Genomic DNA, 10,748 nt, shown 5'->3' with positions numbered 1-10,748 from the left:
GTCCAGGATGGAGAAGCCCATTTCATTTGACAACCTTTATGAAATAAGTAAAATTACTTGAGATGACAAAACCAAAGGGTTTTTTCAAAGCATTGTCGTGTTGGTCTTAAAACCGCACATCTGTAAATATTTTAGAGGAGTTAATTACATAGATTTTTGCTGTGGCACTCCTTGTATTCCATTCTCCAGTTCTTGGTGTGTTTCTTGCTGTAGCTGTGGCCAGTAGCTGGTTATCTGTGGCACTGCTGTTAATGGTCTTGAGGGTCTTGCTAAAGATTATTTCTTAGGACCTTAATGCTGCTATACATAAGCTCCATAAAATATTGTCATTTAAGACAAAAGATGATACCAAACTTGGGATTATGTTCGTGAAATATATGTGCTTGGGGGTGCATATACAGTGAAAATGTTAACTTTGCAATACAGTTATTTTTCAAACATTGCTGTTGTTTTCCAGGTGTTTACTTTTGTAGATACAAGAACTAAATATCTACAGGTATTTGGTGGGGGAAAAAAAGTAGTTTTCAATAAAACCATAGCTGCAAAAAGTGTTCTGTGACTTTTTAAATATAAGTGTGCTAGAAGCTGAAAGTGGTGTTCTTGGGTGGTTTAAGCAAAAGTCAGCGAGAGGGATATTGAAATCGGAAAGTGTTAGGAGTTTGTTGTTGGAAATGCATGTATGTGTTGGAAGCAGATGGCTATGGGTGTGTGACAGCCACGTGCCGATGGTGCAGGCTGTGCACCTGACATTCAGAGTGGCCTTTTCAGCTTCTACAGGCCTTTCAGCCCTGTAAAGTGAAGGGACGGGTATGGACAGAAAACGAGAGGAGGCATCCCGTCATTCCAGAAATGATGGGCTCGGGTACAGTCTGGCGATGTAGGAAACAGGGGATTTGGTGGAATTCTCTTCTCTAAAGCGCTTTTGCTTTGTAATCCTGGGATCTGGTTGCTGTCGGGATCTCCGTGTCCGTTTTCTCCGAGTGAGGTGGTCTGACCTGCGTGTCCTGCTGGCCCTGCTCTGCACGTGCGGGCTGTTCGTGGTGTCGGGTACCACTGGACGTGGCCTGGGACTGGGGCAAGGAGGGTTCCGTGTCCCCACTTGACTCCCCTTGATCAGCTTACAGCTCGTTTACCTTGTCTAGACTCCATAGTAATGGGTTTATAGTGATCCTGGGGAATACAAGTGTTTGTGTGGCTTATCACTAACGCTCCAGCAGTTACAAGATGAGACCGGAAATGTATTTATCATAAATTGCTTCGTATCCTAAAATTGATACTTGCCGTAGAGGAAAGTGGGCTCCTTGCCTCTGATTGTTTAGACAAGGGCTGTCAAATCCAAAGGAGAAGACAAAGAAAAAAAAAAAAAAAAATCCAAACTTTTCCTGTAATAGAAAAGAGAGAGAATTTTCATGTTCTTTTATTATTAATTTTTTTTTTAAATCAGAAGACTGGTGTGGGGTAGGAGAAGGGCTGGGTTGTTCAGTTGTCAATGAGAGGTTGCACGAGGCTCTGGGCACTGGGCCATGTGAAAATATCTGCTCGGGGAGGTTCCCAAGTGCGAGGGCACGGCCACTTGAAACCAGCCCTTCAAATTCCGCCTGATGGCGAGGAGTAACTGTTACCGACGGGTGAATAAAATATTCTTTAGTGTTCTTTAGTAATATTGCAGCCCAGGTGAGTAGGCTCTTTTTGGGTTTATTTTTCCCCGGGCTAAAAACTTCTGTTGACAGCTTTACAAAGGTGCTGAAAAAAAACTCATCAAACCACCCCCCCCCAAAAAAAGCACCTGTAGGATGGAGCACCACCATCACCGAGCAGCCCAAAGCAGCAGCCTAGGACACAAGAAAATAATATAAGAATATTAGATCCAATTCAAACTGCTAATCAAAGGAAGATTTTTTTTTTCCCCCCACAAAGTTGCATGTGTGAAGGGTATGTTTAATTCTGAGTAGCTAAAACAAATGCTGAGACAAAATTCACCTCTCGGCAGATTTTAAGATCTTGAACCATGCTTTTAGTCTGCATTAGAATAATAAAAAAAAAGTCTTAGAATGCTTTTTCTAAGATGAGCTTGTGTCGAAGGGTTTGTTCTGATTATGAAGGGTGGTGGTACCTTGTTTAAAGGTGTCTCTGTAGCATCGTGTCATTTGCACTTTTACATGAGTGCCAAAGGTAGTTACTTTCCACATTGTTTTATCTGTACGGCAAATGCAAAGTAAATTTTAAAAATAGAAGGAAAATGAAGTCCACAAATGGGGCATTAAACGATGTAAGTACACAAAGTACCGACTTTCTTAAGGCCATTTTTAAGCAGTTGTTTTTCCGTGTCTGATGTAACTCAGGGGCATTACCTGTGGTGTGCTGAGGGCACACAGGGGGCATCCAGTCAGCAGGGCATTTGTGGCAGATAAAACTTTGATAATAATCTAAAAATATTGCAAAGTACTTGGTATATTCAAAGCCATAGAGCAGGTCTGGTATTTCCCTATTTCATTTACCAAGAGCCATTTACACACCCGATAGCATACCTCAGGTGATTAACTAGAACTTGCTTTCTCTTATTCCCTCGGTGTTACGGAAACAATATATTGCTTTGAGAAATAACAATAATTAGGAGAAAAGTGGGTGAAAATTAACATACTAATAGAAAGAAATGGAATTATTAGAAAGTGGAGATTTAAAATCAGATCCAGGTGGACAATGACTTCCAGGCTTACTGTGGGTGGGTGTCCTCGGGGAGCAGCAAATACTCTGTTTTCACCTGTATTTTTTGCATGTTGCGTTTTTCTGTTGTTTGGAGGAGGTTCTGCTGGCAAATTACACCCTTGGGCTCTCAATACCATCCCCATCCCCTGGGTCTGCTTTCTGGGCCCCTCTAAGGAGATGGCAAGAAGAAAAGAATCAACAGTGTTAGAACAGCTTCAAAGAGTTTTTCTCTTTTCTGGTTCAGTGAAATATGAGTGAAGGGGGCCAGAAAACAGTCAATCAAGGGTTTTAAATAGTTGTCTTATAGATAGGTTTGAAGGGTCCTGCTGTAATTCAACATTATGCATCCTTTTATATTCCTGTGTCCGTAATGGTGATGCTAGTTGAGAGTTGGATGATGTAGAGTGTGTTGGTCTTGACTCTCCTATTTCTTCTGGGTGCTCCGTGCTCTCTGCACCTGCACTGAAATGCTCCTGGGGAGGGTGAGGATGGTCGAGCATCATCCCAAAAACAAAACTAAAGCACAGGGCAGCGTCGGGGTGTTACGTTTGTGGTCTTGTGTTTGCAGCTGGCTACCTCTTCTTCCACAAATTATAGTCTTAGGATGTTAGATCTTGATATTGAGGATAATTTATTATAATAAATGAGAATTCTAGCAGATTGTCAGCCCTCTTTATCTGCCTCTTAGGAAGCGTTGGGCAGTGTGTGTTACAGACCGTTGCTAAATGTTTGTGCATTGGCTTGTTCAAAAGTTTCTCTGCTGAGAAAGTACTTGAAGTTCTTAGCTTTAATATGACAAGTGTACTAATATAGTATGAGCTTTAAAAAAATTAAAGATTTGAAGTTCTTAGCTTTAATATGACAAGTGTAATAATATAGTATGACCTTTAAAAAAAAATATAGATGGTTAAGAGGTGAGAGTGTGATTTCACAGCAAACTACTAGTGAAGTAGTAAATGAGAAGACTGACCGTTTTGAGGCATCCTGAAAGTGATCGTTGTGTTTTGCCTGTTCTCTTACAGTCAACGAGTTCACAGTCATCAGGAAGAAGTTCAAGTGCCCGTACTGCAGTTTTTCGGCCATGCATCAGTGCATCCTGAAGAGACACATGCGATCCCACACGGGAGAGAGGCCCTATCCCTGCGAGATCTGCGGGAAGAAGTTCACCCGCCGGGAGCACATGAAGCGACACACCTTGGTAAGGGAGGGGGTTAAGAGGTGAGAGTGTGATTTCACAGCAAACTACTAGTGAAGTAGTAAATGAGAAGACTGACCGTTTTGAGGCATCCTGAAAGTGATCGTTGTGTTTTGCCTGTTCTCTTACAGTCAACGAGTTCACAGTCATCAGGAAGAAGTTCAAGTGCCCGTACTGCAGTTTTTCGGCCATGCATCAGTGCATCCTGAAGAGACACATGCGATCCCACACGGGAGAGAGGCCCTATCCCTGCGAGATCTGCGGGAAGAAGTTCACCCGCCGGGAGCACATGAAGCGACACACCTTGGTAAGGAGGGGGCTGGGTGAAAACAGCCCATTTGCTCAAGTTAAGGATAACAGGAGCTCTGTCTGCTTTAGGTCTGTATTTTTTTTTCCCTCTGGGGCTCCTCCAGAAGCTTCTCCAGTATCCTTTTTTCCCCACTTTTCCAAGCTGTTTTGCTGCCTGTTGATCCTTCTTCTTCCCATCCAGCTCTAACTGCCCAGAGAATCCTGGGCATTAGGGACAGGAGGTGGAATAGCTAATGCTGACTCCAGGGTGGAAAAAAGAAATACGTATTTATTTTTTTAATAGGTTGAATGACTGGGTGCAGAAAGCTTTAAAATAAATCACTCGGCAAGAAGAATTTCAGGCAAAACTACCCTGGTCTGGCAAAGCCTAGTTATCGAAAATAATGTCATGCCTTGTTAAAGTTGCTCAAAAGCAGCTAGGAGGCTGCCTGGAGCCCTTGTCTGGCTTTTCAGAACTTCTTCAGAAATAAAATTTTAAGCCAAATTGTACTTTTTTTCCCGGGAAGCATTAATTTGCCATCCTAAAGTGGTTTCTCAAAGCTTGGTATAGAGGTGATATTGTGAAAGAGCAAATAGTTTCTATGTAATTATTTCAGTAATGCACACCAGCAAGCTCTGTTGCTTCTCTAATTAAGCTTGTAGAGAAAACTTGAATTTTTTTTTTTTTAAAATACATTTACAATACTGGGGATGGTAGTGTGAGGTTCTAGTACAGTGAAGTAGTTAAAAAGAAGAATCCCAAGAGTGTTGGCAGTGTCAGTGACCAAGAATTGGTTTGTTGAGGTCATTTAAATAACTTTTCCCATATTTATATTATCTATATAGATCATATTTATATTAGTAAATTTTGAACGTGAAGAATACCTTACTGGGAGAGGTATGCTTAGAGTAATTAATGTTTTCCTGGTTGTAATTCTCAAAAAGCCACAAAGAACTTTCAATTCCCTCATCCCAGTCCTCTGTGTGTGTCCCCTTGCAGACAGAATCACAAAATGAGTCACAGAATCACATGGGGTTGGAAGGGACCTCTGGAGATCATCTAGTCCAATCCCCCTGCCAGAGCAGGTCCTCCCAGAGCAGGTCCCACAGGAACGTGTCCAGGTGGGTTGGAATGTCTCCAGGGAAGGAGACCCCACCACCTCCCTGGGCAGCCTCTGCCAGGGCTCTGCCACCCTCAAAGTGGAGAAGTGCCTCCTCATGTTTAAGTGGAACTTCTTATGTTCAAGTTTGTGCCCATTTCCTCTTGTCCTGTCACTGGGCACCACTGAAAAAAGACCGGCCCCCACCCACCCTTTAAGTATTTATAGGTGTTGATCAGATCCCCCCTCAGCTTTCTCTTCTCCAGACTAAACAGATCCAAGTCCCTCAGCCTTTTCTCATAAGCGAGATGCTCCAGGCATCATCTTTGTAGTCCTACAGTAGTAGTCCTGCAGTAGTCCTATCCTTGTAGTCCTGCAGACCTTCCTGCAGAGGCAGCTCCATAGCAGTACTGCTGGAACAACATCTACAACTCCTTTTCTTGCTCTATAAATTTCTATACTAATGAGAATCAGCAAATCTTTACATACCGTGGGGAAGGCAGGAAGATGCCCTGTACCCTCCAGGAGTGAAACGGAGGTGATCTGCAAATTAATTTTAGTTCTCAGAGGGGTTTTTTGCTGCTGGAATCATTCCAGGTGATGACTCGGTTCTGTTGAGTCTCAAGTTCAAGCTCTGTTACACACCCAGGGAGATGAAATCAGGTATTTGTGCACACACAGGAGAGGCCATACGTCTGTCTGCATCTCTCTCGGACTTCTTTTATGTCAGAAATGAAGCTAGTTTAGAAAATACCAGCTGGATGATAACCTTTTAGTGCCAATTCCTGAAAAAAAAAAAGTGCAACCCTGACAATCCCAATTTTTTTCCATTTCCAAAGAGCCACAAATGGCTCGGAGGTATCCTGGAATGGGTGTGCTAAAGAAAAAAGGGCAGGGATTTGGGGCTGGATTTTTTTGGTACTGTTGTAAGGCAGCCCCCAGCGTATCCTGGAATGGGTGCGCTAAAGAAAAAAGGGCAGGGATTTGGGGTTGGGTTTTTTTGGTACTGTTGTAAGGCAGGCCCCAGTAAAATTCCAGTTTCATTATTTATCTGAAGTTTCTTTAGAAATTAAGGGCTATTTTCTTATATATAAGTGACACCAGGATCCTCATTCACACAAGCAGTCGTGTGGCTGCTCCGAGATGAACTGCTGGATTCCTGCACTTTGCTGGTCATCTCATCTTGTTTTCAATGTGCCTGACATTTTGGGGTTTAATTGTCAAGTCTCAGGTAAATCTGTAAAGATGAATGCTCGTGTGCGTCAAATAAAAATACATGTTATAAAAATAACATGTAAGAAAAGGAAGTAGGTTTAACACCAAACCCCCTTGTTTCTCTCAGTTCCTCAACTGATAACCAAAGATAAAAGGGGCTATTTCAGTTTGTTTAACTCAGATTAAAAAGCATATTTTTTATGTCTTTGTATAAAATTTAGATTGACTAGAAATGCTTGTTTTCTTTGAATTCGATTGTTAAAGTAAAACCAAGATTTTCTTTATAAATCTTTGCATCTCAAGGGGTATTTCTGCGTGGTGGCAGAGTGTAAACCGAGGTTTCTTGCCCCGTTGCAGTGTCCAGAAGGAAGCACTACCCTGTAATACCCTCGAGGTTCTCAGCTTAAAAAAACCCAGCTAAACAAACAAAAAAAAACTTCACCAAAAGTTCCTTGATTTTAGTTTGAAGTGACCTGTCTCTGTATAAATCTGTACCTACTGAACTTGCTTACTCTGGTCTGGTGCAGCATTGCAAACTACTTCAAACTGAAAGAGGGGAGACTGAGATGAGATGTGGGGAAGAAGTTCTTTGCTGTGAGGGTGGTGAGAGCCTGGCCCAGGTTGCCCAGAGCAGCCGTGGCTGCCCCATCCCTGGCGGGGTTCCAAGCCAAGGTGGAGGGGGCTTGGAGCAACCTGGTGTGGTGGGAGGTGTCCCTGCCCAGGGCAGGGGATGGAACTGGATGATCTTTAAGGTCCATTCCAACCCAAACCATTCTATGATTCCGTGATAAAACTGTCAGGATAAATTTGGATGGGAAAGCGTGATTTTGTTTATGTACTGAGCTTCCATTTCCTTGCAGTAGCTTTTTAATTTTTAATTTTTTTTAAATCCATAGTGAACTTGGTTATTATTTCAGCATTACACCACCTATGCAGCTTGCTCCATCCCTGCTGCTGCTGCAAAAGCCTATGCCTTTTCCCAGGCAGCCAGTCATCCTCTTCCAGCAGATGCTGGTGACATGGCACGACTTGCCAACCAGTGGTGCCAGCACCGAGCGAGCGCTTTGCTGCAGCCCCTCACACCAGGGTGACTGAGCAATTTATGTGACGAGTTGCTGCAGTGCTCAGAACCCCACCATCCACTACTACAACCCTTCCCCGAGCCTGTGTCCGTCCGGATGAGTGCCCGGCCATCTGCTCGGGGGACTGCCTGCTCCCTGAGGTGTCCCTTCTGTATTTCCTTGGCGGGGAGGGGGGGCTGGTGTACAGGAGGCACATCCACGCAGCAAGCTCAGTCCTGCTCATCCTCTTCCAGCAGATGCTGGTGACATGGCACGACTTGCCAACCAGTGGTGCCAGCACCGAGCGAGCGCTTTGCTGCAGCCCCTCACACCAGGGTGACTGAGCAATTTATGTGACGAGTTGCTGCAGTGCTCAGAACCCCACCATCCACTACTACAACCCTTCCCCGAGCCTGTGTCCGTCCGGATGAGTGCCCGGCCATCTGCTCGGGGGACTGCCTGCTCCCCGAGGTGTCCCTTCTGTATTTCCTTGGCGGGGAGGGGGGGCTGGTGTACAGGAGGCACATCCACGCAGCAAGCATGCAGATTTTCAAGATCCGTTACTAGTTCTGCAGCAGGGAACACCTTGCCGTGCCAGCTGGTTGCCTTCATCATCATATTTCTGAGAACTTTCCCTTTTTTTATGTTTGGGGTTTTTTTCCACAAATTTAGGATGTTGTCAGCACATTTTCCCCCCTCTCCCTTGGAATATTGGTATTTAGTCAGTTAGAATATGGTCTTCCTAATGCCATTTTCAGATACTGAAGGCCAAATGCCATTTCTCTGTTTTATACTTACTAATTTGGCAATAAGGGAAATAGGGTTAATTTCTGCTGAGCTCATCCAGTAATATGGTTCACTTCAGATGTGCTGGCTAAACTCTCAATGTTGAAAAAGAGGGAGAGAAGTGATCAGTTTTTTATCAGATACTTCAATTACTCATCATTTTATTACCTGTTTTATATTTTCTTTTTTGTATGGCTCTTTTAGCCTTTATTCTGCACCTTTGACCGCATTCTGTAATCCTGTTCAGCTTTTGATGCCTGAGAATCGTTCTTTTAACACTTAAAAATGAGTGATGCCTATAGATCTGTTAAATGACTTTCACCAGCTTTGTCCAACTGCTTTTAAAAAAAAGCTTAAATGTAGTGTTAAAAAAAATCCAGTAAAATACAATGACTTTGCTGGGTGCTGTTGAAGAATATGTAGCAGGGACTAGCTCAGAGCAAGGGGGACCTGAAGCCAGAGCACATCAGAAGAGCTCGAGGGCTTTGAACGTGGTTGGGGATGGTGCAATACAAAGCCTGAGCCAGTGTCCTGTGGCAGTGAGGGCTGAGGGGGTGAGATGGGTCAATTTGTCCTCTTCCCAAATACCTTCAGCTCACAGCTCAGAAAGCCAGTTGCATCCTGGGCCACATCAAAAAAAGCGTTGCTAGTGGATCAAGAGAAGGTGTGGCTTTGAACGTGGTTGGGGATGGTGCAACACAAAGCCTGAGCCAGTGTCCTGTGGCAGTGAGGGCTGAGGGGGTGAGATGGGTCAATTTGTCCTCTTCCCAAATACCTTCAGCTCACAGCTCAGAAAGCCAGCTGCATCCTGGGCCACATCAAAAAAAAACATTGCTAGTGGATCAAGAGAGGTGTTTCTCCCCCTCTGCTCTGCTCTGGTGAGACCCCACCTGGAGTCCTGTGTTCAGCTTTAGAGTCCTCAGCACAGGAAGGACGTGGACCTGTTGGAACAGGTCCAGAGGAGGCCATGGAGGTGCTGGGGGGGCTTTGTTTTATTTTATTTATTTTATTTACTTTAATTAATTTATTTATTTACTTTATTTTATTTGTATATAGCTCGAAATTTATTTTATTTATTTTATTTACTTTAATTAATTAATTTATTTACTTTATTTATTTTATTTGTATATAGCTCGAAATTAAGGTACTTGATGAGGCTCCTCGTCATGGAATTGCAATGTTCTCACTGCACTGGCTGGCCATCTCCTTTGGGAGAGGAGCAGATGAACACTTTGATCAGGCTCCTTCCCTTCCACACGTGGCAAAAGTAGCCAGTGACAGATTCCACCTTTGATGAGGTGTTTTTGTGCTCTTCAAAGTATGTAATTTTGCTCATTGTGTAGTGAAGTTTGAATCTTGCAGTGATTTCTGGTGTCCTGCTGAGCATTTCCCCACTCACTGCTTATTCTCTAAGCAGTAGCTCCGTGGGCCTGTCATTCTTGGGCATAGAGTGCAGCACAGTTTATAGAACAGAAACATTTATGACAAACCATTTTTCAGCCACCAACGCAGTCAGAAATAAGGTTAGAAGTGCATTCAGCTGCTGATTTTTGGGGTTTTTTGTGTTTTTTTGGTTTTTTTAGAGGTACAGGATGTGTTAGTGGTGCTCCTACTCTGGAATCCGGAGAGAAACTGCTAAATTAACGTGACATTAACACCCATTTGGTCGTGGGCTGTTCTGCTCTGGTCTGCAGAGAACTGGTGCTTGGGGGTGCTGGGGTTTGTTGTTGTGTTTTTTTTCCTTTTTAAAATTTTCCTCGTCGTGGTAGTGGCGCAGTGTGACGATTGCACCCCAGAAAAGCAAAGAAAAGGGGAGGAAAAAAAAAAAAGAGGTGATAAATTTCCTCTTAAAACCACTTGTTTGATGATCAAAAGGATTTTTCCATCGTATGACACCATTAGAGGGTTGAATTCATCATGGTGGGTTTGAGTTCACGATGAAAGCTGCGGCCGTGGGCTGTGGTGGCTTTGCCTTTGCAGGAGATGGCCAGAACAATCCTCACCATCAGTACAGACTGGGGGGTGAGGTATTAGAAAGCAGCCCTGAGGAAAGGGACTTGGGGGTGCTGGTGGATGAGAAGCTGGACATGAGCAGGCAGTGGGCAGTTGCAGCCCAGAAGGCCAATCCCATCCTGGGCTGCATCAAAAGATGCGTTGCCAGCAGGTCCAGAGAGGGGATTCTGCCACTTTACTCTGCTCTGGTGAGACCTCACCTGGAGTATTGTGTGCAGGTCTGGAGCCCTCAATATAAGGACATGGACCTGATGGAGCGGGTCCAGAGGAGGGCCACAAGGATGATCAGGGGGATGGAGCACCTCTGCTACGAGGACAGGCTGAGGGAGCTGGGGTTGTTCAGCCTGGAGAAGAGGAGGCTCCGGGGAGACCTAATAGCAGCCT

At 44.1% G+C, this 10,748-nt stretch overlaps 2 protein-coding genes across 2 annotated transcripts in view; both read left to right on the top strand.

The window, feature by feature from the left end:
* Nucleotides 1–3,928, top strand: part of LOC106895423 (zinc finger and BTB domain-containing protein 46-like) — a 57,745-nt gene extending 53,817 nt beyond the window's left edge. The window contains exons 8-10 of the mRNA XM_014954844.1: nt 778–862; nt 982–1,047; nt 3,729–3,928. Of these exons, the coding sequence (XP_014810330.1) occupies nt 778–862; nt 982–1,047; nt 3,729–3,928 (351 nt within the window). The remainder of the gene's footprint in view (nt 1–777; nt 863–981; nt 1,048–3,728) is intronic.
* Nucleotides 3,929–4,031: 103 nt separating this feature from the next.
* LOC106895735 (zinc finger and BTB domain-containing protein 46-like) overlaps nt 4,032–10,748 on the top strand; it is a 9,784-nt gene continuing 3,067 nt past the window's right edge. The window contains exon 1 of the mRNA XM_014955351.1: nt 4,032–4,208. Within this exon, the coding sequence (XP_014810837.1) occupies nt 4,092–4,208 (117 nt within the window). The 5' untranslated portion in view covers nt 4,032–4,091. The remainder of the gene's footprint in view (nt 4,209–10,748) is intronic.

Source organism: Calidris pugnax, unplaced genomic scaffold (genome assembly GCF_001431845.1).
Source record: "Calidris pugnax isolate Ruff unplaced genomic scaffold, ASM143184v1 scaffold50, whole genome shotgun sequence".
In the NCBI taxonomy this organism is placed as follows: domain Eukaryota; kingdom Metazoa; phylum Chordata; class Aves; order Charadriiformes; family Scolopacidae; genus Calidris; species Calidris pugnax.
Note: the sequence above shows the minus strand (reverse complement) of the source record. Positions and strands in the feature narration are given on the sequence as shown.